General features: G+C 42.5%; 1 protein-coding gene across 13 annotated transcripts in view; it reads left to right on the top strand.

The window, feature by feature from the left end:
- TRPM3 (transient receptor potential cation channel subfamily M member 3) overlaps window positions 1-9,195 on the top strand; it is a 671,125-nt gene extending 661,930 nt beyond the window's left edge. For 8 of the 13 annotated variants that reach the window (XM_060199695.1, XM_060199696.1, XM_060199699.1 and 5 more), the window contains one exon: window positions 48-9,195. In XM_060199695.1, coding sequence (XP_060055678.1) covers window positions 48-1,500 — 1,453 coding nt within the window. In that variant the 3' untranslated portion in view covers window positions 1,501-9,195. The remainder of the gene's footprint in view (window positions 1-47) is intronic. The other 5 variants (XM_060199705.1, XM_060199706.1, XM_060199707.1 and 2 more) reach the window with 2 other exon arrangements.
- Window positions 9,196-27,740: the final 18,545 nt, after the last annotated feature.

Consider the following 27,740-nt stretch of genomic DNA (forward strand, 5'->3'; position numbering starts at 1 on the left):
CCCTCCTCATGCCCCCCTCCAGTGAGTGACCCCCTTGTCCCCCCCAGGGTGGAGAACATGTCGATGCGGCTGGAGGAGGTGAACGAGCGGGAGCACTGCATGAAGGCATCGCTGCAGACAGTGGACCTGCGGCTGGCACAGCTGGAGGAACTGGCGGGGCGCATGGCAGCCGCCCTGGAGCGCCTGGCCGGGCTGGAGCGGGCAGAGTCAGGGCGTCCCCGCTCTCGGACCTCGTCGGACTGCACTGACGCCGCCTCGCTGGTGCGCCAGGGCAGCTTCCACAGCCAGGAGGGCAGCGCCTTCAAGCTCCAGGACAGCCTGGACCCGGCAGGTGAGGACTCCATGTCCCCCACCTCTCCCACCCTGGCGCCCCGTGTGCGCAGTCACTCGTTCTATGCAATGGGTGTCCGAGACAGAGGTGGTGTAGACAAGCTGGAGAGTGTGTTGAAAGAAAGGTCCCTGAGCCTCCACCGGGCCACCAGTTCCCATTCGGTAGCCAAGGAGCCCTTGCCAGCTCCTGGGGCCCCTGCCAGCACCCTGGTCGTGGCTCCCGACTCCAGGAGGCCATCCTCCTGCATCGACATCTATGTCTCAGCCATGGACGCGCTGCAGGGGGACTTGGACCCCCTGGACAGTTCCCTCAACATCCTGGGGCTGGGCGAGCCTGGCTTCTCTACCGCCCCTTCGAGCGGTGCCTATGTCTCCCTGGCCCCCACCGACAGGGCCACCAGTCGTGGCCTTGACCTCGAGGACATCACCTCCCTGGACACCAGGTCTCTCTCGTCAGATTATGCTCACCTCCCTGAGGGCCCAAACCCCTGGGACGCTGAGCCCCCCACCTACCATGCCATTGAGCGTTCCAAGAGCAGCCGCTACCTACCCGCCTCCACCTTCCTGCTGGACGAGGCTGCCCCCATGGCCAAGTCCCAGAGCTTCATGTTCTCCCCGTCCAGGAGCTACTACGCCAGTTTCGGGGTGCCTATGAAGACTGCTGAGTACACCAGCATCACCGACTGCATTGACACACGCTGTGTAGGTGCCCCCCAGGCCATGGCGGACAGAGCTGTCTTCCCCGGGGGGCTCCTGGGCAAAGGTGATGACCCCAGCTGCTGTCACCCCGAGAGGGAAGCTGAACTGAGCCACCACCCTGGCTCTGACAGTGAGGACAATGAGGCCAGAGGCCGGAGAGGCACTGTCATTGTGGAGGTCCCTTGCCAGAGTAGTGACAGCTCAGACAGAGGCCTGTCCAACAACATCCCAGTGCCCCAGATCGAGCGTGCCAACAGCTACTCGGCCGAGGAGCCCAGTGCCCCGACAGCCCACACCAGGAAGAGCTTCTCCATCAGCGACAGGCTCGACGGGCAACGGAACACCTCCAGCCTGCGAAACCCCTTCCAGAGAAGTAAGTCCCCCAAGCCAGAGGGCCGAGGGGACAGCCTGTCCATGAGGAGACTGTCCAGAATGTCCGCCTTCCACAGCTTCGAGAGCCAACACAACTAGATCTTCTCATCAGCCTTTCAGGAGGCGCCCGCATCTAGCCCTCATTGAGGGGGTCCCTGAACTTCCCACCCCACCCCTCTTCCCCACCACCCCCTGCCCTTTCTTCCACACAGACCTGCTTCATTCTTAGCCAAGCAAAGCTAGCAAATGCCTTGGGAAGTGTTCGCGCAAAGGGAGTTTTAGGGCACAGATCAATAGAGCATTTGATCTGACCTAATGCCAAGCACAGGGTGGGTGGGTTAAGTCCTGTTCACACTGATGGGCAGGGAGGAGAAGAGGGAGAAGAAGGGTAAGAGTCATCCGAGTGTGTGTAGCTTGTCATGACAGAAAGCCATGATCTGGGAATAGAGAGGCATCGAGCCCTTTCCTGCTAGGTGGCGTCTTTCACTGTCTGATCTTAAGAGGCTGAGTTAAAGTTGAAAGATAAAGTAGAATAAGATAGCCAGTGTGCACATGAGATATCCTAAACTTCCATTCTGTTTTCTTTTCGCATTGGCTCCATCACTGGTGACTGATGAAGAGCATCCTTTTTATTCAGTATAAGCCGGCAGCAAGCAGTTCTACCTAACGTCCCACATCCTTCTCATGCCAACACTTCTGTAATTGATCCTTATAAAGAGAAAACAAGGTAACAGTCCTAGTTGACCTGTCTCTTTTCTATTCACTTCTGGTGCCACAACTGTTCATCATTTTTGAAGAAAATTAAGAGAAACAAAATGACTTTTTTTTTTTGTATTGCAATCAAAAAGGAAAGTTGAATCAATGTGTTTTAAAAAAATGTCAAGCAGGTTTATTACATTAACAGTGAGCATTCAAATCTGGTCGAGCAAGCTCAAGATGAGTGTAATGAAATGTTTTGTACTTTTAATGTATCTTTTATCTGACCTGCCCTCAAGCCACTCGCTGAGTACGTAATAATGGACTAAAAAATAGACTATGGGCAGAAACCACTTCTAATTGCCACATGGGGTATGGTGACAGCCTCACCAGTCATGTTGTGTGTTGTGCTGCTATGTGATCTCCATTGTTTGCATGCCTCCAACATGTCCTCTGAGCATCTCCAAGATATCACTGCCAGTTTTTCATAGCACTCAACACATGGCCCTTTTGTACCGTAACAACCTCGTAACATGTGACTATTTTCATACCTAGAGGTTGGTTTTTGGTTTTTTTTTTTTTTCTTTTCATTTAATCTGGGCTCACCATAAATGTAACTGGAATTTTTCAAGGGCTGGTCTCTTTTCTATGGAAATGTTCCAAAGCACTTTTTAAAGGGTTGCAAGCCCATCGACACTAACCTTAGAATTGACTGGGAGTTTGATATCAGTTCAGAGCCATCAGTTGCAAGAAGACCATGAATATTTTTCTTACTCAGAGCTATAAAAAAGATGAGATAAAAGTAGATAAAAATAGAAAGTAAATAAATCACAACAAGAGTTCATAGTATCTGCTGCTTCTATACATACATATGTATTTACACAGTGAGACATGTTTATATATAGTATATAAACAGACATACAGACTTTTCTTAAGCAGCTTGGACTTTTCTATCACCTTGAAATAAAACCAGGATTTTTTTTTTTTAATAACCAAGGAGTTGACTGGAAAGAGTTATATATTATTTAGCACGTCAAAACTGATTTTTTTAAAACTCTGTACTTTAGGGGTTAGCTTTCCCTTGTACCAAACTAGAGTTACCAACATGACTCTCCACCTGCCTTCTGCCTCCCCCCAACCCCTTATTTTTTTCTTTTTGTCTGAAAGCACCTGCTGTCATGGCATCTCATTTGCTCTGGTTTCTCCTCAGCAAATGATTGTAGCACATACAACCTGGGTAGACATGCAATAGTAACCAGACAGTGTTAGATTCTAGACTATAAGTATATGCTTCTACATCCAGAACCTGAATTTGAAGACTCTGGAGAAAGAAGTCTTTTTTAATAGGATTTTTTTTAACTTTATGTGTTTTATCTGATAGAACAGAAATAAATTGAGATGGGGGAGGTAGAATGTGGCAAGACAGAGAGATGCCTGCAGATCCTGCTTCAAGTCCCCGGCTCCCCACCTGAGGGGGGGGTCACTTCACAAGTGGGGTAGCAGGTCTGCAGGTGTTTATCTTTCTCTCCCCCTCTTTCTCTCCCCCTTCTCTCTCAATTTCTCTCTGTCCTATCCAACAACAACAACAACACAATGAAAGACATCTTTAAAAAAAAAGTATGTAATGTTCCAGTCCCCGAATCCTATATGGTTCTTCTATTTAGTTATAGCTATGAATGCCAAAATTTCTCAGTATGTGCAATCAAGAAATTTATGTGGACAAAGTATCTAGCCATTACCTATTAAAATATCTTTCTTTTTGGGGAGATAGCATAATGCTTATGCAAAAAGAAAGAAAGAAAGAAAGAAAGAAAGAAAGAAAGAAAGAAAGAGAAAAAACAATTTTCATGCCAGAGGCACCAGAGATCCCAAATTCCTAGCACCATCATAAGCAAGAGCTGAGCAGTGCTTTGGGGGGTGGGGGGGAGAGAGAGAAGAAGAAAAGAAAAGAGAATAGAATAAAAAGAAAAGGAAAGATTAAATTGGAAAAAAAGAATCCTCTGAACAAGCTTTAATGGTATACCAATAGTGATGAGGTTACATTTAGAAAAAAAAATAAATAAAAATCCCTTTTTGCTGCTTGGCATTTAGGTGAATCAAAAATAAGCAATTGGTCTCTTTTATATAATTATTCACAAGACATACTTTTTACTGAACCTCTGGCAAACATGGATTGGATCAAAGAATCAGTTACCCTTGAACTTCCTTGACTCATCATTCTCTATAAGGATCTGATGGAAACTCTAAGTCCTTTCCCAACAACAAAAAAATTTACACATTCTAAGTTGCAATATAATTTTAAAGGCTTCATGTATGCCTGGTCCCCTGTTGACCAATTAGGAAAAGAAACCATGTTTGTTCACAATCAGTACAGTTGTCATAGGCACTTTACATCTTGAGACCATTTCTCTGTGATTCTCAAGAAGGCCCTGTCTCTGCCCCAGTTTAAACCCAAGATGTTATTATTGTTTGCTCCTTAGATGAGATTATGTTAGTTTGATATACCTATGTCTTAACATTTGACATTTTTTAAGTATGAGCACACTTTCCAAGAGGGAGGGCTCTCTGAGAGTCTATAGAAGCACCCAAGGAAGAGGAGTAGCCATAATTTTTTGACCACAGAAAAGCACATCACACCACCTCCAGAGGCTCATTGTGGACCAGAATGAAAGTAGAAAAAGAAGTAAAGAGCATGTGTAGTTCTATTCATCATGATTTCTGAAGAGAGCAGAACAGAACCTGAGACATACAGCATTTAATTGTCCTGAGCTTGTGACTGCCTGGTTCTTTGTCCTGCATGAAAGTGAAACTGAAACATCTTGTAACATGTGTGCAATATCCATGCCAAATTGAGATGACTTCAAACACAAACCCCGCCCCTTTTGTGAGTCGCTTTTCGCTTCCTGTGCACGTACATGTGTGTTCTGTTTCAATCCATTCCTTTCAATTGTGGGCTCTCTGCGCACCCATGAGGTGTTGATTTTGTGGCCTTGTACAGTCAGTTTGTGGTCAGCTTATTCATCCCACCATGTCCCTGATCAAGGGAACATTAATTTCCTATCTCAATGGATTAAGCAGCTCAAGAGCAGGAAATTATTGAGGAACATAAATAAAGTTATAGAGAGCTCAAGGAAGTAATAACTGGTTTTATCATCTGCTTCTAAGGTGCCAATTTGTATGCATTATTGTGTGCAATGATTTGTTCTAAATTGCTTGTTCCCATTGGAAAGAATAAGAAATTGAAGGATGTTTTATCATGGAGATTTCCTGATTAACCTCTTACTTTATACTTATCACTAGACACTCCTTCCTTGATGGATTTGAGTGAGGAGGGAGAAAGCTTCAGAACAAGTGTCATGGCTAGTGTGTATATCCCTCTAAGACAAAAGACATACTCACGGTCAGAAGGCAGCACATTATAGAACTGGATTTTCTTTTTCAATCTAAGCTTCTAGATCTAGGATATTACTTAGCACTTTGGAAACCTCTCCCACCCCTTTAAAAATGTGTGTGTGTGTGTGCGTGTGCGTGTGCGTGTGCGTGTGTGCGTGTGTGTGTGTGTGTAAGAATAATCAGATGGGGAAAATGTACTTGTAAAAAACACAAATTGTGTTTCTTTTGAATGTCTCAAATGTATTCTAAAAGATGGTTTCTATAGATAACATTGTGGTAGGTAACTGGATAGTACATTTATTCTACTTTCTGAGGCTGTACAGTCTAATCTGGAATGCTTGGGCTGCTTAACTTCCTTAATGATAATAAATATTATCCAGTCATCCATCATAGTATATCTATAGGCTATACCATTCAGTATGTTGGGCAATGCTGTATTATAGAACACATGTAAACATATATGTAACTTATGTTTAACCCAGCATAGCTGTAGCATGTGGTTGTATTAATGAACGTTACAGGCCAGCTTTATAATCACTAACAAATCTGTAACATTCAATAAAAAAGCACATGTTGCAAGGATTGATGATGTTCCTAATCTTGTAAAATGGGAATTTTGTTCCAGATCTGCTTTTTTGTTTCTCACATTCCTCTAGACCACTGTAAGCTATTTGTGTATGTAAGCTGATACATATCCTCTCCTCAGCCCTGAGAACTATGATAGGCAAGTTGTGGTTTTGAGAAAGAAAACCTGGTGTGTTAATGCAAAGAGACTAATGACAAATGAACTTTAAATATATATATATTTTAAACTCCAGTTGAGGTAGCTGTTTGTTTACATCTGCTGACCCAATGCAAAAGCAGTGTACAGTATTTTATATTTATTTAGTAATACTGATAAGTTTGCTCCTAAATCAAGTGATTCTAGTGTGTAGGTGGTTCTCAATATTGCATTATAAACTCACTACTCTTTAACAGTAGCAATGTGACTTAAATGAAGAAATCTCTTTTTGAATTCAGATTTAATTCTGTGGCAACAAAATGCATGCATGGCCTTATGCATTTATTTTGATTTTTTTTCTTTTTAAGGCACTTAACATTTTACTATTGCCTGCTGTAACACCTGAACCTATTAGGAAGTCACTTGTTACACTGTCTGAAGATTATGTTAAAGTTTTAATAATTAAAAGCAAACACAACCAAGGTTTTTTTTTTTAAGTCTTTTTTAACATTCTGAACAAATCAGATGAAACAAAGTATTAACCACAGGGGATACAGCTATGGGACTCAGAGATGACTAAGCCACCACCAGCTGGGTTTACCAAGGTCTAGGTGTTAGTGTATCTGTGATGTGTGAAAGACTTGTTTCTTATTCTTCAGGGCCACTGGGTGCAAGTTGCTAAACCATAGATGGGGGTGGGGGGGAGAATCCACTCATGACTATGCCCATGTCCTCACAAATCATTAAGAACAATAGGCCCAAGGACTCATGTCACTTTCCCACCACCTTGTGGCTATTCTCACCTTGTAAGGGTGGGCTGTGGGAATGCAAGAGATAGATCAGGGGTATCTAACAAGCTCTGGGTGGCTCTGAAGGATATTTCCTTTCAAGAAGCCAGCATCCTTAGAAGCCCATTTAGCATCTGGGAAAAAAAAAACAAGTCCATTTGTGATCTTGTTGATAACTACTCTTCCACTAAGGAGAGAAAACTTTGTCCTCAGACTGCATGGACCTCAGCATTCTTTGTTTTGTAAGTCAAACATTTTATTTCTCACATGTGAGTCCACCAAAGGAGGGGTTGAATCTAGTGTAAGGTAAACAGATCTTTTTCTTTTCTTCTCTTCTTTACTCTTCTCTTCTCCTTTCAGTGTGTTTAAGAAAGTAGTGTGGCACCTTCCTACTGATAAACTCCTTGCAATGTTACTGCTAATGAAGTCAAGATAGAACAATATCTATGTGTCATATAAGAGAAGATTTGTTTTTTGTTTTCCATAGCACTTCTCAGCTCATACTTATCATGGTCCCGGGGATTGAACCTAGGACATTAGTACCTCCCGCACGAAAGCCTTTTTTGCATAATCATTATGCTATCTCCTCAGCCCAAGAGAGCGTCTTGGTAGCCAAGTAATCGAGATGGCAATAAGGGTAAGGTGAATTTTCACTCCCCCAAATCAATTAGCCTATCGGCTTCCTTACGCCTTAAGACAATTGCTTATTTGCACAAGGTCTATGTGCTGCAAAGTGAAAAGGACATGCATGGCCAGAAGTCTATAGGCTTTCTGAAGAGTGTCAAGACCAACCTTGGCCCAGGCCCCCCTTTCAAGCAGGCAGGCTGCTGAGGGCTGTGAGATACAGAAGGGAATTCAGCCTTATGCTTGGAGATGCAACTTGTGCGACTCTTCACCCCTTCAACTTCCTTTCTCTTAACCCAGCACAAGATAGTCTCTTGCCAGACCACTAAACCCTGGCTCCCATTACATCAACATCCTGTGAGCCCTGGGCACAGTTAAGCTGAAAAGGTGGTGACTTGGAAAAAGTCAAACCTTTAGACAGTGTCCTGGTCCTCATCTTCCCTCTAAATGAGGCCCCTGATCCATCCTCATCCCAACACTACACTGTGCTCCTAACTTCACTGTTGTTTTTCTGGACCTCATGCCATTCTTTCTCTGAATCTGGAAAGAGCCCCTCCCATCTTCACTCCAGCTTTTCTCATATCATCAAAACCATCCAGCCACATTTAGAATTGGGGTGGGATAGTGGGGGATGGCAAACCCAAAGACATAGAAGGACTCAGAACACAAATGCATCTGTTGGAGTAGTAAGACAACAGGAAGAATGAGGGTGTTAGGACATCAGAGGACGTGTATCCTACTACAGAAATACTCCCATGCAAAACTGCAAACACTGTGCTAGCCAAACTACCTGTATCCGCTGGCAACATCCAGTCTTAAAGGCAATAGTCTGGGGACTCTGGATTTTGAGTCAACCAGAATCTTAATGCTTGATTTTACGTTAGTGAATGTAGACAAAATGCACTGGGTACTGAGGTCGGGGTGGGTGGGGTGGGCGGGGAAGCACATGCCCTCTGCAGGGTCCGTCCTGTTCTCCTGAATGATATATGCATGTATGTTTGCTCGCCGCATTCTGGGTCCAAATGCAGGCACTTTGTGAGGGAGATTCAGAAGAAGAGTACCGTAGCATGGTGTCAAGGCTTATCTGCTTCCTGTCACTGCAACAGCCAACTCGAGTTTATCCTGCAGCTCCTGCTGTACATCACAATGCTGCAGGACACCGTGTTCACAGCCATTTCATAACGTAGAATTTAGACTCTCATTTGTATACATTCTAACCACAGTTTATAAAGGGGAGGCTATTCAACTATCATTTTTAACTGAATTCCTATAAAATAGGACAATTTTGCAACTGGATTTGTTAAATATATATACATATCTTCTTCTTTGTGTATGGGTAGAAGGCAGTTTGCATATCTATCAGCACTATAAATATATGTAAATCCTCAGAGGAATTGTTCTTTTTTCTTAAAGGCCTATTATTGGATTCACGATGCACTTTGAGCTTGTTTGTTTAGATATATAATTCGAAGCAGAAGCTGGCAGATACCATGGGAAAAACTTTCTGAAATTTCTGTAACAAATGTTTTGCAATAAAAGAAAAAAAAAAAACCTCAGTAGTTCAAAACATGACATAGACTTTCTTGTGCTTTTATTTGCCGCCACCTGACCTCCAGTTCCTCCTGTCAACTACTACTGGGGTGCACAGAGATGACTGCCCAGGGCCCCATAATTTGCTTGTTGAGCAGAGGCTACAAGGTAGTGGGTATCCTTTGATCTCATCTAGTCAATAGAGAAGGGAACTGCTAGCCAAACAGTGGGTTATTTTTTAAAAAATTAAAAATTGAGGGGCTGAGTAGACGCACAATTGGTTAAGCACACACATTACCAAGTGCAAGGACTCATGTCCAAGCCCCTAGTCCCCACCTGCAAGGGAGAAGCAGTGCTGCAGGTGTCTCTCCTTTTCTTTCCCTCCCCTCTCAATTTCTCTCTGTCCTATGAAATAAAAAATAAAAGAAGGGGGAAAATGGCCACAGGGAAAGGTGGGTTCATCATAGAGGCACTAAGCTCTAGCAATAACCCTAGTAATAGATTTAAGGTAAAAAGTAAAGAAAAGAGAAAAGGAAGGAGAAGGGAGGGGAGAGGAGGGAAATGGAAGAATAATAAAGAAATTCAAAATATGATAAATTACACATCTATTTCAAGATTTCTGGCTTCTCAAAAAAAAAAAATCTGAAGATCTACTAACCTGTATTCCCACATGGCAACCGTCATGTGAATGATAGCATCATGGTTGCCCTGGTTTCTGTTTTAATACGTTCTCTCCAACATATACTACTCACAACTCCTTTCTGTCTCTTACATCTGTACTAAAGGATGTAAAAGCCACTTGCAGCTGTAGGATGTCCAAATAAGGAAGGCTTAAGAGTATACTTTAATACTATGCAGCTATCAAGAACAATGAACCCACCTTCTCTGACCCATCTTGGACAGAGCTAGAAGGAATTATGTTAAGTGAACTGAGTCAGAAAGTTAAAGATGAGTATGGGATGATCCCACTCATCAACAGAAGCTGACTTAGAAGATCTGAAAGGGAAACTAAAAGCAGGACCTGATCAAATTGTAAGTAGGGCACCAAAGAAAAAACCCAGTGGTGAGGGGTAGACATGTAGCTTTCTGGGCCAGTGGGGGGTGGGAATGGGCGGGAGGGATGGGTCACGGTCCTTTGGTGATGGGAATGGTGTTTATGTACACTCCTAGCAAAATGTAGACATATAAATCAGTAGTTAATTAATATGAGAGGGGGAAATCAATTGTATGTCTCAAAGGTTCTCAGGAGACAAACTGAATCTTTTTAATAGATAGGCTACGTATTTGATATGCGGACTCTCTCAAAAGCCTAGACCAAGTAGATTGGAGGCTTCCAATAGCACAGCTATATACAAGATACTGGGTACTGTACAGCAAACCATAACAAAGGGACTTTTCAAAGTTAACCCAATTAACAAATAATGTGATGATAATATTAACTATTGATTGTCTTTTTGAACCCTAAGACAGCAGGAACCTCACATCTTCACTATAGAGCCCCTACTTCCCCCAGTCCTGGCACCCATGGATAGGGCTCACTTTCCCGTATGCTTCTCCCAATCCATACCAAATAATATTGCATCCGCCGATCACAACCTAACCAAAGCAACGATTGCCATCTCAACATGCTTCACCTCAGAGTGTATCCAGAGACTTCACGTGTGGAATGACAACCCTTCAGCTTCATTACTCGGGTGAGACCTTTCCTTTTATAGTACACTCTAATTTCATCTCAGGTAGTTCACTTTCTAACAAAGTCCCATAACCTAGACATACACCAGGTTCTGTGAGAGAGAGCGTATGCGCACACGTATCCATAAACTACTGCAAAATATATACCTGAAAGCAGGATTACACTAGAGTTTGCAGTGAGTACCTCCCCAACACTTCCTCTCCACTATTCCAATCTTGGGATCCATGTTTGCTCAACAAATTGTTTGGCTTTGTATGTTAACTCTCTTTTCAATCACCAGGTTCCAGATGCCACCAGGATGCTGGCTAGGCTTCCCTGGATTGAAGACCCCACCAATGTGTCCTGGAGCTCAGCTTCCCCAGAGACACACCTTACTAGGGAAAGAGAGAGGCAGACTGGGAGTATGGACCGACCAGTCAACGCCCATGTTCAGCGGGGAAGCAATTACAGAAGCCAGACCCTCTACCTTCTGCAACCCTCAACGACCCTGGGTCCATGCTCCCAGAGGGCTAGAGAATGGGAAGGCTATCATGGGAGAGGGTGGGTTATGGGGATTGGGTGGTGGGAATTGTGTGGAGTTGTACCCCTCCTACCTTATGCTTTTGTTCACTAATCCTTTCTTAAATTAAAAATTTAAATAAAAAAAAAAAAAAGAAAGAAATCTAAAAAAAAAGAAATCTAAAAAAAAAAAAAAAAAAAAAGAGTACTACTTTAGCGATTTGGCTGGGTGACAGAGACAGTAGGGTGGTGGTGCACCTAGTAAAGCACATATGTTTCCATGCACAAGCACCTGGATTCAAGCTCCCGGTCTCCCACCTGCAAAGGGAACACTTCACAAGGGGTAAAGGAGGTCTACAGTTTTCTCTTTTTATCTCTCCCTCTCTGACTCCTCTTTCCCTATAAATTACTGTCTCCATCCAATAAATAAATTTAAAAAAATATTTTTTAAAAAGAAGGGCAGGACTTGTGTGTGTGAGAGAGGTTCTAAGTTCTAGCCCTTGTATCACATATGCCAGAATGAATCACTGGTTCTGCCCACCAAATGTATTTTTATGTGTGTGTGTGTGTGTGTATTCATTAATAAATCAATAAATACATTTTTAAAAAAGAGTACTCTAAAAGTAACCTAAGTAAAGTTGATTCAAGTATCAACATACATTAGCCAGGAGGGGTTTCTGACTTCTTTCTGTTCAGGGACCTTTTCTACCCATCATCCTAATAATCACAGCCTTGCAATGCCAAATGCTCTTCTCTTATAAGTAGAGAAGTTGGAAGAGGAAAAAATAAAAGTGGAAGTAGCAGTGGTTTAACTACTAAGGTTGAGAAATTGTAATTTTAGGCGTAAATACAATCATTGCCTTTCGAGAAGCTTCTTTGTTCCTCTGGAAGAACTGAAAATTCATTAAAAAGGCAAGGCAGTCATGACTAAAAAGATAATTACATGTTGTAGTTATTTAATTAGAACTATTGAAAAAAATGGAGATGAGTGGCTCCAGTTAGCTCATCAACACTGAAAGTGTTCAAGAAGAAGCAAAATGGCCACAGGCATGCAACGTGTAGATGGTTTCCCACATCTAGGAAGGGAACAGATCGATACAATCTGTTCTGCAGACTTATAACAGGAACGCCATGTTCTTGCAGAATAGTGCTCTGCTAGAAGTGCTCTTGAGATTAAAAGAAAGAATATTTGTGGCCTCACAGAGCTGAAAGGAGTAGACAGAACTAACTAAAGAAGACAGGAGACGAGAGTCAGACATTAACAAGGCTAGAATCCCAGGGGAAACAAAAGCATAGTCATGAGAATTAAGATGTGCTTTGGGAAGAGTAGGAAGCCAATCTGGACAAGGTTGAGGACTTACAAGTGAGTAAGTGAGTGGGAAAGCATAAAGTCACTTAACTCAGTTTTCCCTACATATCTGTGAAATTGGCATCGCCATTCTGTCCCAGATGGGGGAAAGGTGGCTCATCATTTTATACATAAATCCCAGACTAAAGTTGGGACTTTATTCTGTGAAAAAAAAAAATTAAGAATTCTGGGCAAAAATTCAGTATGTGAAAATATGACAGAAGAAGGAGGGATGCAGTGAGACTGATTGCAGGATGCTAAGCAAAAGGTGACTCCACCCCATAGATCTGGGGAAAAAAAAAATCACAATTCAACTCCATTGGAAAAATATTTCATGGCTATCCACTATCTGAATAACATCTGGCCCAAAGAAATACACTGTAGTGGTACATAAGACTTGCATGCAAATGGCCCCAGGTTCAGTCCTTGGAACAACTAATAAGTAGAGCTACAGATTGTGTTTTTAAAGCACCGTAAACAAATAATGTAAACAGAGCAGTAGGGAGTGTGCTTTTAAATGTACATGAAAATCTGAAATAACTGGAGAACGGGGATAAGGGAAGCTGGGATAGGTATCTTCACACTTAAGTGACATTTAAGTTTGAATAGCTTTGTCATGTAGGATGACTGGAATTTCAAAAGGCTGAACATAGAGAGAAGGGATAAATTTCTAGTAAAAAGAATAGCATGACCAAGAAAAGTCACAATGGCATGCAGATGTAGTGGGGGGGGGGGGGAGGAAAGCAACGCATTACAACTGATACGTATGCCAATAGGACATCATTGGAAAGAGAAATGCCCAAAATATTTGATCCAGGTAAGAACTAAAGATGATGGGAGTCGAGCAGTAGTGCAATGGTTTAAGTGCACTTGGTGCAAAGCTCAAGGACCAGCATAAGGATCCCGGTTCGAGCCCCCGGCTCCCCACCTGCAGGGGAGTCGCTTCACAAGCGGTGAAGCAGGTCTGCAGGTGTCTGTCTTTCTCTCCCCCTCTCTGTCTTTCCCTCCTCTCTTCATTTCTCTGTCCTATCCAACAACAACATCAATAACAACAACAATAATAACTACAACAATAAAACAAGGGCAACAAAAGGAAATAAATTAATATTAAAAAAAAAGAACTAAAGATGACTTGAAAAGGGAAATGACAGGGTTGGTCAAAATGGGAAATTGATAGGCCCTGCCAATGTGATATAAAGACATTGGACTGAGTTAAACATAGCAGGAAGACTCTGTTAGGGTCAATACAATATGGTGAATATAGAAACAAACTAATTAGAAAGGAAGTAAAGGTGGAGCTTTAGAAGTGAATGAAAATGGGCATCAGCTTTCACATGGGGTCAACTATCTTTGCCCAAATGGACCATGTGCTTCTCTGGTGCATACCTTTTCATTTTCCTGATTAAAAGTTCAAAATATCAAGGGGGGAAATCTTATGTGGAATACTTAGAGTTGGGGGAGTCATTAATATTGGAACAAAAATTATTGATTTGAATCATATAAATATACAAAGAGACACACCTCCAAAGCTATGGCCCACTAGGGAAAGATAGAAACAGGTTGGAGGTCTGGATTGACCTGCCAACGCTTATGTCCAGTGGAGAAACAATTACAGAAGCCAGAACTCCTACCTTTTGCTCCCCCAAAACAACCTTGATCCATACTCCCAGCAGAGGAGAAGTGATAGGAGGAAGAGAAGAGGGCTCTGAACTCCAGCTCCATCAGCACCCAGAGAAAGAGAAGGAAAAGGAGATGGACATATAGAGGTAGTAATGTTGTCATGAGTGGCTTAGAGGGGAAGAGAGGATTGGATCAGGAAGAAAAAGGGGACAACTATGTATAAATGATGACAGACAGTTGTAGAGATGATGCTTGGCCCATATCTACAACCTTAGGGGAACTGTGGTGGATTGCAGTGGGGAGACTGGGGATTCAAAACTCTGGGAATGGTGTGGATTTAAACCCCTGTTGACATGTAATTTTGTGAAATTAAATAAATAAATAATAAATAAATAAATAAATATACAAAGAAAGAGAGAAGTCATGGGACATAGGCTACTATGGAGGCATTAAAAAGACTGTAATGTTTCTCCTGATTCCTATATTCCATTGCTTTCTTGACATGCCCACATCAAAGGCACAGGGCTCCTTGCAGGGCTGTTCCTAGAGGACTTAGCCACCCCATTGTCCCTGCTGTGGTTCCACACCTCAGTTTCCCTTCTCAAGGATGATGCCCTCACTGTCTGTAGTCAATCCTTTCTGCTTGCTGCTCCCTCACTACCCACCACTGTATGGACAGGCCTACCTGCTCTCATTTACACATCTGACTCAATCGCCTCAGTCTACAGGGCTTGTTTTCCAGCTGCTGGTGCCTCTGCCATGGTCGTTCAGAGACTTCCTAGTTGCTCTCCCCAATACACTGGTACTGTGGACAACTCATCTGACACAAAGGAGTGACAGTCATTTCCTAATGAGAACTCAGACAAGCCACCACCTGGCCTGAGGCCTCCCCCAGGAAAGAGAGGAGAACCCAACCCTTGCAGGGGCCACCAAGACCCTGGCCTGTGATTTGCCCTTGGCCAGTGCCTCACAGCTCTCCCTTAGCTCTCCCACATTATTTTCCTCCTTGTTGCCCTACAGGAACTGCTCCTCCTCCACCACCACCACCCCCAGGCATGTGCCCCAGTCACGAAGCTGCCCATACCATGCCCTGGGACTCAGTTCCCCCTCCTCACTATGGCCTCCCCATAGGAGGTAGATGCCCTGCCCTGTTGTTTCCTCCCTTAGACTGATGCTTGTTTACTTCACAACACAATACAAATTGAACTGTTTGAGCCCAGGAGGTGGTGCAGTGGATAAAGCACTGGACCCTCAAGCAGGAAGTCCTAAGTTTGATCCTGGGCATCATGTGTGCCACAGTGATAGCTCTGGTTGGTTCTCTCCCCCATATAAATATGTAAATAAAAGCAATTTACTATCAGGAACAGCAAAACAGACCCCTTTGTGGGCCCCCATAGAACCTTGTCCTCAACTTGGATCAACAATGGTAGAGAATGTTCAGAGGCTGGACAACATACTCTATGCTACACCTGAGGAAGATAGATCCTAATACTGGGGCAGCTTGGAATGTTCCTACTCATGACCACAGAATGTGAGCTCAGATCTACAGAGATGCAGAAGTCACATAGGCTCCTAAGCTGAATATGGGCCCCAGATCACATCAAATCGATGGGGTTTACAGTTAACAATATTTATATACCTTTTCCATATTTGGGAGCTACTCTTCCCTGATCCAGCTTTCTGGTCTTTTTTCCAGCCATGACATCATCTCCCCAGACAATAACTAGGATCCACCTGCATGTCAGATTTCAGGCTCAGGGGAAAAAAAAAAAAAACAACCTAGTATAGCCACAGGCCCTTTGGAATATAACTAAAATATGCCTACTAGCTATCTACAAAATGGAGACCTCCCCCCCAACTCTTCATCTGCACTACTCCAGCCTTTAGGTTCATGACTAGTCAACAACTTGTTTGGCTTTATATGTTAACTCTCTTTTCAGCCACCAGGTTCCAGATGCTAGCAGGATACCAACCAGACTTTCCTGGACAGACGAGCCCACCAATGTGTCCAGGAGCTCTGCTTCCCCAGAGCCCTGCCCCGCTAGGGAAAGAGAGAGGCAGGCTGGGAGTATGGATCAACCTGTCAACACCCATGTTCGGTGGGGTAGCTTCTGCATCCCACAATGACCTTAGGTCCATACTCCCAGAGGAATAAAGAATAGGAAAGCTATAGGGGGAGGGAATGGGATATGAAGTTCTGGTGGTGGGAGTTGTGTGGAACTGTACCCCTCTTATCCTATGGTTTTGTCAGTGTTTCCTTTTTATAAATAAATTTAAATTAAAAAAATTATTGGGGGTTATGGATCCACCTGCCATCAATGTTCAGTGGAAAAGCAATTACAGAAGCCAGACCTACCTTCTACACCCCATAAAGAATTTTAGTGGGGGGCAGGGTGGTAGGTAAGATAGCATAATGGTTATGCAAAAGGACTCATTCCTGAGGCTTCAAAGTCCCTGCCTGAATCCCCTGCATCACCCTAAACCAGAGTTGAGCAGTGATCTGGTTAAAAAAACTAAATAAGAATTTTGGTCCATACTCCCAGAGGGATAAAGAATAGGGAAGCTTCTAGTGGAGGAAATAAGACATGGAGCTTTGATGGTTGGAACTGTGTGGAATTATACCCCTGTTATCTACAATCTGATCAGTCATTATTAAGTCACTAATAAAAATTAATGATAATTTAAATAAAATTTAAATAAATAATATGTATTAATAAAACTTTTTTAGGTTTGATTTTTTTTAAAGACTTTAATGTGTCCTTTGGGATTAAATGGATAGAGCTGACAGTGACGTAAGTAAGTAAAAAAACACCAGAAGCATGATTTCAATCATATGAGGAATATAGAGAACTGAAAGTCGTGGACTGGAAAAAAAGAAAATACATATATTTTAGTCAGTCATATCTATGACCTTGGGGGAACTCTGGTGGTTACCATTGGAGGGGGAATGAGAGAATTTTGGTGGTGGGAGAGGTGAGAAATTATATTCCTGGGGGTCGGGCGGTAGCACAGCGGGTTAAGCACACGTGGCACAAAGCACAAGGACTAGCATAAGGATCCTGGTTAGAGCCCCCAGCTCCCCACCTACAGGGGAGTCGCTTCACAGGTGGTGAAGCAGGTCTGCAGGTGTCTATCTTTCTCTCCCCCTCTCTGTCTTCCCCTCCTCTCTCCATTTCTCTCTGTCCTATCCAACAACAAATGATATCATCAACAACAATAATAACCACAACAACAATAAAACAAGGGCAACAAAAGGGGAAGAAAAAAAAAAGCCTCCAGGAGCAGTGGATTCATGGTGCAGCCACCTAGCCCCAGCCCTGGAGGCAAAAAAAAAAAAAAAAAATTATACTCCTGTTATATTAGAGTCTTGTATTTATTCTTGTATTAGTGATTTCACTAATAAACATATATATTGAATAAAAAAATAAAGTGAGAAAATAGAAACAAACCAGTGGAAAAGGGAAAATGGAGGATGACTTTGAGATCTTGATTCTCAAACCTGAATCGTAGAAATATTCTAGTGTGGTACAAACTGCATACTGCCATTGTAATCCCATGAACATTCACAGATTGCATGTGTGAACACATAAAATGAACTACAAAACAAATGAATGATGAACTGAATAAGCAAATGAATGAGTTCTTGGCCTAAGCAATGGCAGGAAAAAAATAAGTTTGAGGTAGACACCGCATGTGATCTTTTACCCCATATTGGATCTGAGAGTGTGATTATAGATGCTTCACTGACCAAAGTGTTTTCCCCATTGTGGAATGTCTACATTAGCCATCAATGAATTCCTCATCTAATGTTTACATAGCTACAATCCAAGAGATATTCCCTAGGATATATTAAAAGATGGCCTGAAATCCCTCTCTCCACCATCACTGGTAATCCCCATCAGGAACAGCATCGGGGACTCACTTGTGGGCCTCTATAGACGTTGCACTCAATGTGGAACAACAATGGTAGGAACTACCACACTCTCTAAAGGGAGTCTGGGTCAACATACTCTGCCACTAGAAGAAGACTGGTCCTGAAAAGCACAGCCTAGAATGTTTCTAATTGTGACCACAGAATGCGAGCTCAGACCTACAGGGATGCAGAGGTTACACAGGCTCCTGTGCTGAATATAGGCCCCAGATCAAATCGATGGGGTTTACAGTTAATGATGTTTATATACTTTTCCCATATTTGGGAGCTACTCTGTGTTCTAATCCAGCTTTCAAGTCTTATGTTCAATTCTGACACCATCTCCCCAGACAATACCTTTAGCCCACCTTCATGTAAGTTGTTGGTCTCAGGCAAAAATTAGTAAAGTCATGGACCCTTTGGAATATACCTAAAATAGACTCCCTAGCTTTTTCCAAAACAGAGACCCCAATCTCATATGCTATATTCTTACCTTTAGGTTTATGATCATTAAACATTTTTTTCTGCTTTATATCTTAATGCTTTTCAGCACCAAGTTGCAGACACCACCAACCTGACTTTCCTGGGTAGACGACTTCACCAATGTGTCCTGGAACCCCACCTCTCCAGAACTGTGTCCCAACTAGGGAAAGATGGAAACAGTCTGGGAGTATGAATCGACCTGCCAATGCCCATGTTCAGCAGGGAATCAATTACAGTAGCCATACCTCCCACCTTCTGTACCCCATAATGATCCTGGGTCCATACTTCCAGAGAAATAAAGAATAGGGAAGCTATCAGGGAAGGGAATGGAATATGGAGTTCTGATGGTAGGAATTGTGTGAAATTATACCCTTTTTATCCTATGATCTTGTCAGTGTTCCCATTTTATAAATAAAAACTTTCAAAAAATTTAAAAAACAAACAAAAAAGAATAGGAAAGCTTCCAATGGAGGGGATAGGATTCAGAACTCTGGTGATGGGAACTGTACCCCTTTTATCCATCAGATTTATCGATCATAATTAAATAAGAAAAAAAAAAAGCATGGCCTGAAAGTCAGCATGATCATAAGAAGATGCTAGCAATAAGGAAATCTATTGTAGGTTGCTGGGTCACTGAGTGCTCAGTGACTGAAGCTAGCAACAGGATCAGCTAGCAGAAGGCAGACAGGAGGCAGAGTTCCTCTGACACCATCCAGAGCCACCCCCAACTGGGAGTGGAGACAATCTCAGGCATGCAAGACTCTCCCCATGGCACTCCGATGCTTGAAATCCTTCAATAATCATGTAAATGTCATTCTTGACTCTAGTTATTTTCCAACACCACTCCAGAGCCCCCATACATTATTCTCAATGTTTAAAGAATCTTTTCTAGTCCACTGTATGGTGGCACACCCAGTTGAACACACACATCACCATGAGCAAGAACCCAGGTTCAAGCCCTGTAACACCACCTGCAGGGGGGAGGCTTCATAAGCAGTGAAGCAGGGCTGCAGGTTGTTCTGTGTGTGTGTGTGTGTGTGTGTGTGTGTGTGTGTGTATGTGTGTCCTCCCTCCTCTATTGTCAATTTCTTTGTCCTGTTTAAAGAAAGAAAAAAAGAAAAGGATGGAGGGAGAAGAAGGATAAGATAGAAAGAGAAGGAAGGAGGCTGCCAGGAGCAGTGAATTCACTGTACAGGCACAAGGTCCCAGAGATAAACCTAGTAGCAAAAAAATAAATAAATTAAATAAAATTCAGTTAATCTCCTCTGTCTTTTCTATTTATGTGTCAAGCACAGCAGTGTCTTAACAAATACAGTGTTTTCTCTCAGAAAGAAAACTATACTCTTTTCTATATCAGTTTAACAGAAAGCACAGAGGTTTTTTGTTTCTTGGAGGGGGAGGTTGTTGTTTTGTTTGTATTTTATTTGTTTGTTATTAACGGGAATAGAAAAGGTCAGGAAGAAGAGGAAAGTAGATAAAAGAATGGCATTTGTTGACAGACACTTCTTTATAATTTTCCTTCTGAGCTCCAATGTAATCCATGCAAAGGAACCCAGACAGCAGTGCGCACACACACAACACACACACACACACACACACACACACACACACACACACCAACCCCACCCTCCCTCTTGTCACCAACTCCTTGAGACTGTAGGGGCTGATTCTAAGTGAAGCTGCCTTCTTAGGGACTTCAGCCAGACTTGTCGCTGCTATCTTGGGGTTTCTATGCTGACAGCAGAAAAGTCCCTAGTGGTTCAATTTCATTCAACCAGTTTTACTAGGCCATTAGCTCAGTCTGCGATGGCAAAAAGAAAAAAAAAATCCAGGTCAGTTCTATAAAGTATACAGCCATTCCAAATATTTAAGTAACTGCTTTTTACTCTAATTTGTTCTCTCCGTTTCTCTGTCTGTTAATGTGGGGTTTGAAGGGTTGGTTTAGAGGAATGATTTTTATATTTCACATTTCTTGAGTTAGAATCACTCAGAATCTGTTCCAAGCTAGGAGCCCTTCTTAGCAGAAAAGGCTTAAATGTGGGCAACTGTTGAAAGAGGTCCATAGAATTCCCAAAGCCTCTCCAAGGTCAAAAAGGAAAGAACCTTTGAGCCCCATGTTAAGAACCAAATGATCCTCCAGTTCGGGGGGGGGGGGGGGGACCTCTGAATTTCACACTGGCTGGCAAAGCAAAACGGCACACACTCATTTTAAAACATCTGTCTGCAAAGACACCAAACTGATAGCTGGGTGACACTCCCCCATAGCCATGGGACATGAGCACTGAAGTGTCAGGACAGCAAGATCCTGGTGGTTTCAGCTGCTCTGCCCCTAGTGATGGTGGTGAGGTTGTAAAGTCCCCCGCAAACCAAAAATTCCACCACCCTGTGAATCACGGTGAACTAAGTCGCATCAGCTGGCTCATCTCTGTTTGTATTCAGTCTGACAACTCATCCAGGGTTGTCTGCTGCAGAGAGAGCCTCCCATGTCTACACCCACACATCTCCTCACAACCAGAGGATTCTGACACACAACTGGGCTTCCTCTCCATCACAATGACTAGTCCAAGTGGAGAGACTTCATGTGTGTGTGTATAAATTATATATATAATTTTTAGTGTTTATTTTGATAAGACATAAATTGAGAAGGGGAAAGGCAGATAGAGATATAGCAATGCTTTACCACTCATGAAGCTTACCTTCTGCAGGTAGGGCCTGGGGGCTTGAACCCTGGTCCTTACGCATTATAACATGTGTATTCTACCAAATACGCCACCACGCAGCCCCACTCATCTGTATAGTTTTGAAACCAGTATGAGCTGTTGTTTGTTCCACAAGCATTCAGTACAACCTCTGTCACCTCTGAGTTTTCCCAGTGAGTTCTGAATCTTCATGTCTTATTAACTAGAAATCTAGGATCAACTCTTGAGTCACTTTCTCCTCTCTTAACTATGAATTATTTTAAACCTACAGAAACATGCAAAGGCTGGTACAGTGAGCACTTTTATGCCTTCCATTTAAACTCAGTGGTCATTAGCATTTTGCTCCATTTGCTATCTGTATGTATATTTATTAAACTCCATGAAAGCAATTTGCCATAATTGAAGCTCTGTTCTTGCACATACTTCAAAATTCATCTCTTAAAAACAATGATATTCTCCTCCATAAACCACAACGCCATTATGATGCCTAAGGAAATTAGCAACAATCCTTAATGTTATTTAGAACCTGGTCTGTATTCAAGTTTCCCTAGTTGTTTCTGAATTTAGTTTTGTGGCTAAATTTTACTTTCAAAACCACCTCATTTGGCTGATATACTATACCTCCTCAGCATTTTAGTCTAGAGCCATTACCCACTACACACTCATCTTTCACCACACTGATTCATTTTCCACTTTACTTGGGTGGAGGGTGGGTGTTAGTTAATGGTTTGCAGTATAGTTGCTGTTACATAGATACAACCATGATAGATAAATGCAATATTCTTTCTCCACCAACCTAGCTCCTTTTCTACCTTCATGCATCAGAACCCCAATGTCCTTCCACCCCACCCCCAACTCCCTCCTTCCCCAGAGTCCTTTGCTTTGGTGTAATATGCCCCACCCAGTCCAAGTTACACCCCATTACTGTCTTTGCTTCTGATGAGTGGCTAAGATGCTTGTGGTACATAAAATAGTGGGATACTATGCAGTTGTTCAAAATGAAGTAATCTCTTGCATCTCTTGGCTGCAACTCAAAGGTATCATATTGAGTGAAATAAGCCAGGAAAGAGGGTGGATGCTGGATGATCTCACTCATAGACTGGATTTAAGAAGCACCACACTTGGCTGGGGAGATAGTATAGTGGTTATGTAAAAGATGCTCATCCCTGAGGCTCCAGGCTCCCGGGTTCAATCCCAGCACCACCATAAGCCAGAGCTAAGCAGTGCTCTGGTAAAAATAATAATAATAATAATTAACTAATTAATTAAAAATAAAATAAGAGGTGATCCAGGAGGTGGCACAGTGGATAAAACATTGGACTCTCAAGAATGAGGTCCTCAGTTCAATCCCTGGCAGCACATGTACTAGAATGATATCTGGTTCTTTCTCTCTCTCTCTCTCTCCTCCTATCCCTCTCACTAATAAATAAATAAAATATAAATAAATAAATAAATAAATAAAATAAAGAATTTCCCTCAAGTGACTTTAAGAAGTTACACCACCCTTCAATTGTTCAAAAATTTAATTGTTCAAAATTTTTTTGTTCAAAATTGTTCAAAATTTGTTTGTTCAAAATTGTTCAAAAATTTAAGAAGTTACACCCCCTTCAATTGTTCAAAAATTACTGCTGACAACTCTAGATAATAAAAAATGCACAGATTTCATCTCTCATGGAGCCTCCATGTGTCTCCATTCAAAAAGCATCTGTAACTGATCTTAGTGCTAGAAGATGTCTGGACATTCATATGCTTTTAAAAAGCAAATTATTATCTTTATTTATTGGATAAAGACAGCCCTGGGGGCAGGTGGTGGTACACTGAATTAAGCACACATAGTATGAAGCACAAGGACCCATTCAAGGATCCTGGTTCAAGCCTCTGGCTCCCCACCTGCAGAGGGGGAGGTTGCTTCACAAGCAGTGAAACAGGTCTGCAGGTGTCTTTCTCTCCCTCTCTCTTATCTACCCTCCCCTCTCAATTTCTCTCTGCCCTATCAAAATAAATAAATAAATAATAAATAAATAAATAAATAAATAAATAAATGGCTTCCAGAAGTGGTAGATTTGTGGTGCCAGCACTAAGCCCCAGCAACTAAGAGAGAGAGACCAAGATTAAGAGAGAGAGCGAGAGAGAGAGACCTACAGCAATACTTCACCACTCAAGAAGTTTTTCCCCTGCAGGTGGGGACTGGGGGCTTGAACTCAGGTCCTTATACATTGTAACATATGCACTTAACCAGGTGCATCACCACCTGCCCCCAAACCTTTTATATACTTTTTATATTATCAATATAGTTTCATCATAAGGTTATTTTGCATTTTGTAATGTTATATATTAAGTCAATCAATTAGTTAATATCTTCAAGCAGCGTGCAAATTTCAGCCAGACTACTGGACAGAACTGAAAAGAATATTAAACATTAATTCGAGATAAGTCAACAGGACAAATAGTTCTGGTTAGCCTCAGTGAACTAAATATGTCAACACAGACTAAAGGTACCATCACCGCCATCAGAGATATAATATCATTCACTAGGCATCTGTCATTCTAAGACATGGCATACATTATGTATATTTTTTTTCTTTCCTCCAGGGTTATCGCTGGAGCTCAGTGCCTGCACTATGAATCCACTGCTCCTGGAGGCTATTTTTTCCCCTTTTGTTGCACTTGTTGTTTATCATTGTTATTATTGTTGTTGTTGTTATTGCTGTCATTGTTGTTGGATAGGACAGAGAGAAATGAAGAGAGAAGGGGAAGACAGGGGGGAAAGAAGATAAGCACCTGTAGATAGACACCTACAGACACCTGCAGACCTGCTTCACCACTTGTGAAGCAACCCCCCTGCAGGCAGGGAGCCGGGGCTAGAACCGGGATCTTTACACCGGTCCTTGCACTTTGTGTCATGTGCACTTAACCCTCTGCACTATCACCTGGCTCCCACATACATTATGTTTAATATTCAAAAGATCTGGAAAAAATATCATATTATCTCCAATTTATGGATAGGAAATTGAGGCATAATCTGGCTAAAAAGTAATTCCAGGTTCAAACCCAGATCTCTCCACTCCCCTGCCTCTCTGATGTATATACTACGTGCCTATATATATTATTTTTTTAACCAGAGCACTGCTAAGCTTTGGCTTGTTGGTGATGCTGGGGATTGCACCTGGAACTTTGAAGTTTCAAGCAGAACCATTATACTATCTACCTAGTCCTATACTGCATGCATTTGGTGTTCCATAGCTCTCTGAGCTCTGGATTTCCACAGTAACTCTTCAATTGAAGTAATTTGATGGAACAATCACTGAGTTCTGACATGTTCTCACATCTCTGTCTACTGTATTTAGTTGCACAAAGCACTGTAAAATGATGTTTAATTTTAGTTGGTGTTTGTTTTACCTTCAGATAATTCTGTGCCAAGAAAAATAGCTCTTAAAAAGAAAGCTGAATGTGGCACTTTTGTGGCTATTTTAAAGTCACTAGGTAAAACAGAAGAGGGAAGGCGAAGGACCATAAATATCTATTTCCCAAGCCTGTTGTGAAGCTTAAGTGTTTGTCACTTCGACATCACAAAGAAATGACCATAACATCCTGTTACTTACTGTCTTGACAATATGCAATCCATCTCACCCATCTCACCTGTTGGAAAGCAAATGGCTCCACTAAGCAAGCCAGGAGATGACAAATGGGGAGAAAAGTCTTTGCTGACTGTGGCTTACCATCATGTCTCCCAGGAGGTGGGCCCAGGGGAGCAGATAGGAATGAGGAGACATTATTTACTATCTCCTGAAAGGAACAAGTCACCAAAATGGCATTTCTACACCTGTTCGGCTTCAGGATACAAAATTAGCCAATTTCTTCCCCTCTCATTAGGCATCTACATACGCTCAGACCTTCTATTATGGCAGTCCTCCCCTCTCATTAAAAGGCATCCAAAGCTGACAAATCTTTCACACTATGTCTTTCCATTCTCTATTTGTCACTTTGAGAAAAAGATAAGGCAGCCAACGTTTATTGAATGCTGCATGCAAGGCAGCCAGTTTGATAGGTGTTGTCTCAGTGAAGAATTGTCACATCCCCAAAGGTGGCTACTGTTATTCTCATTTACAGATGGATTATATCCCATGCTCAAGGCACACAAATATCAGGTGGTAGAGATGAAGCACAATCCCAGGTCTGTATAAGGGACAGTCTGTTAACTCTTCAACCTCCTTCTAAATAGAACTCTCGCCTGTTCTTTGAGGAAATGTATCCACAGAATAAGCAGCAAATTCTCTTTCAGACCTCTAGATGTCTGAGTCTAGAGAACCTTCATAAATCAACTCTTTCAATGGTCCTTTGCCTCTCTTTGTCCACTGTGATGACTTCCACTCTCTTTTGTGTTAGCAATAGCCATGTTCAAAAAAGCACATCAACACTCAAGTAAATTGAACGGCATTATAATAGGGGACAATCCTAAATCTATTTAACTTTTCATTAAGCTAATTGTCACAAACTGTGCAAGTTTATATTTAAATACTGCTGTAGGCATTACTGTGTATTACTTTATTCCAATGCTGGGTTGAGCGTCCTCATTTAGTTCAACAGACAGACAAAGAAAATAAAACCCAGTGAAAGAAAAGAGTTGCTGGGGGGAGAGGAAGTAGTGCACCGGGTTAAGCACACAGTATGAAGGATCCCGGTTCGAGCCCCCGGCTCCCCACCTGCAGAGGAGTCGCTTCACAAGTGGTGAAGCAGGTCTACAAGTGTCTATCTTTCTCTCCCCCTCTCTGTCTTCCCCTTCTCTCTCAATTTCTCTCTGTCCTATTTGTTGCTGTTGCAACAAAAATGAAAAAGAAAATGGCTGCCAGGAACAGTGGATTCATAGTATAAGCACCAAGCCCCAGCAATAACCCTGGAGGCAAAAAATTAAATTAAATTAAATTAAATTAAATTAAATTAAATTAAATTAAAGAAAATAATGGAGTTGCTCAGAGTGGTTGTGGGAGGGTTATCTGGTAAAGCATGTTACTACATGGGAATACCCAGGTTTAAGTCACCAGTACCCACATGCAGGAGAGCAATGTTGTTCCTGAGCAGTGGAGCGGTGCTGCAGGTGTCTCTGCCTCCTCCCTTCTCTCTGTCTCACTAATAGTAATAATAATAATAATAATAATAATAATAATAATGATATGACTGCCCAGGCAGTGCAGCCATCATACAGGCACCAGACCCCAGTGATAACCTTGGAGGGGGGAGGAAGGAAGGAAGGTAGGAAGAGAGGGAGGGAGGGAGAAAGGAAAAAAGGAAAGAGGAAAGGGAAGGGAAGGGAACGGAGGGGAGGGGAGGGGAGGGGAGGGGAGGGAAAGGGAAGGGAAGGGAAGGGAAGGGAAGGGAAGGGAAGGGAAGGGAAGGGAAGGGAAGGGAAGGGAAGGGAAGGGAAGGGAAGGGAAGGGAAGGGAAGGGAAAGGAAAGGAAAGGAAAGGAAAGGAAAGGAAAGGAAAGGAAAGGAAAGGAAAGGAAAGGAAAGGAAAGGAAAGGAAAGGAAAGGAAAGGAAAGGAAAGGAAAGGAAAGGAAAGGAAAGGAAAGGAAAGGAAAGGAAAGGAAAAGGTAAAAAGCTGGATAAGGGCAAGAGGCCTGTACACTTTAGTGATGGCCTTTTTGGTCACTACCAGGCCACCCCGTCATCCGGGGCCCTAATCAGGGAACCTGAAATTCCCACACAGATATGATGGGCCTAGCCCTCTATCAGATCCCTCTCTACACTATCACTGGTCATCTCCACCAAGAACAACATCGTAAACCCTCTGTGGGCTGCTACAGGACCTTGCCCTTAATGTAGAACAGCAATGGTAGAAACTGCCCCACTCCCTGAAGGGAGGTTGGGTCAACATACTCTGCCACTCGAGGAAGACCGGTCCTGAAATGAGTACAGCTTAGAATGTCCCTAGCTATGACCATGGAAAGCAACCTCAGACCTACAGGGATGCAGAGATTATACAGGCTCCTGTGCTAAATATGAATAGAGGAGTTGAGGGTAGATAGCATAATGGTTATGCAAAGAAACTCTCAAGTCTGAGGCTCCGAAGTCCCAGGTTCAATCCCCTGCACCACCATAAGCTAAAGTTGAGCAGTGCTTTGGTTAAATAAATAAATAAATAAATAAATGAAAACCTGATTTTGGAGACTAGGTGGTGGCGCACCCAGTTTAGTGCACACATTACAGCGCACAGGACCCAGGTTCTAGCCTCTGGTCTCCACCTACAAGGGGAAAGCTTCAAGAGTGGTGAAGCACGGCTTCTCTCCCTCCTCCTCTCAACTTCTCTCAGTCTCTGTCCAATAATAAATAAATATAT

This window comes from Erinaceus europaeus, chromosome 10, assembly GCF_950295315.1.
Source record: "Erinaceus europaeus chromosome 10, mEriEur2.1, whole genome shotgun sequence".
Taxonomy (NCBI): Eukaryota; Metazoa; Chordata; class Mammalia; order Eulipotyphla; family Erinaceidae; genus Erinaceus; species Erinaceus europaeus.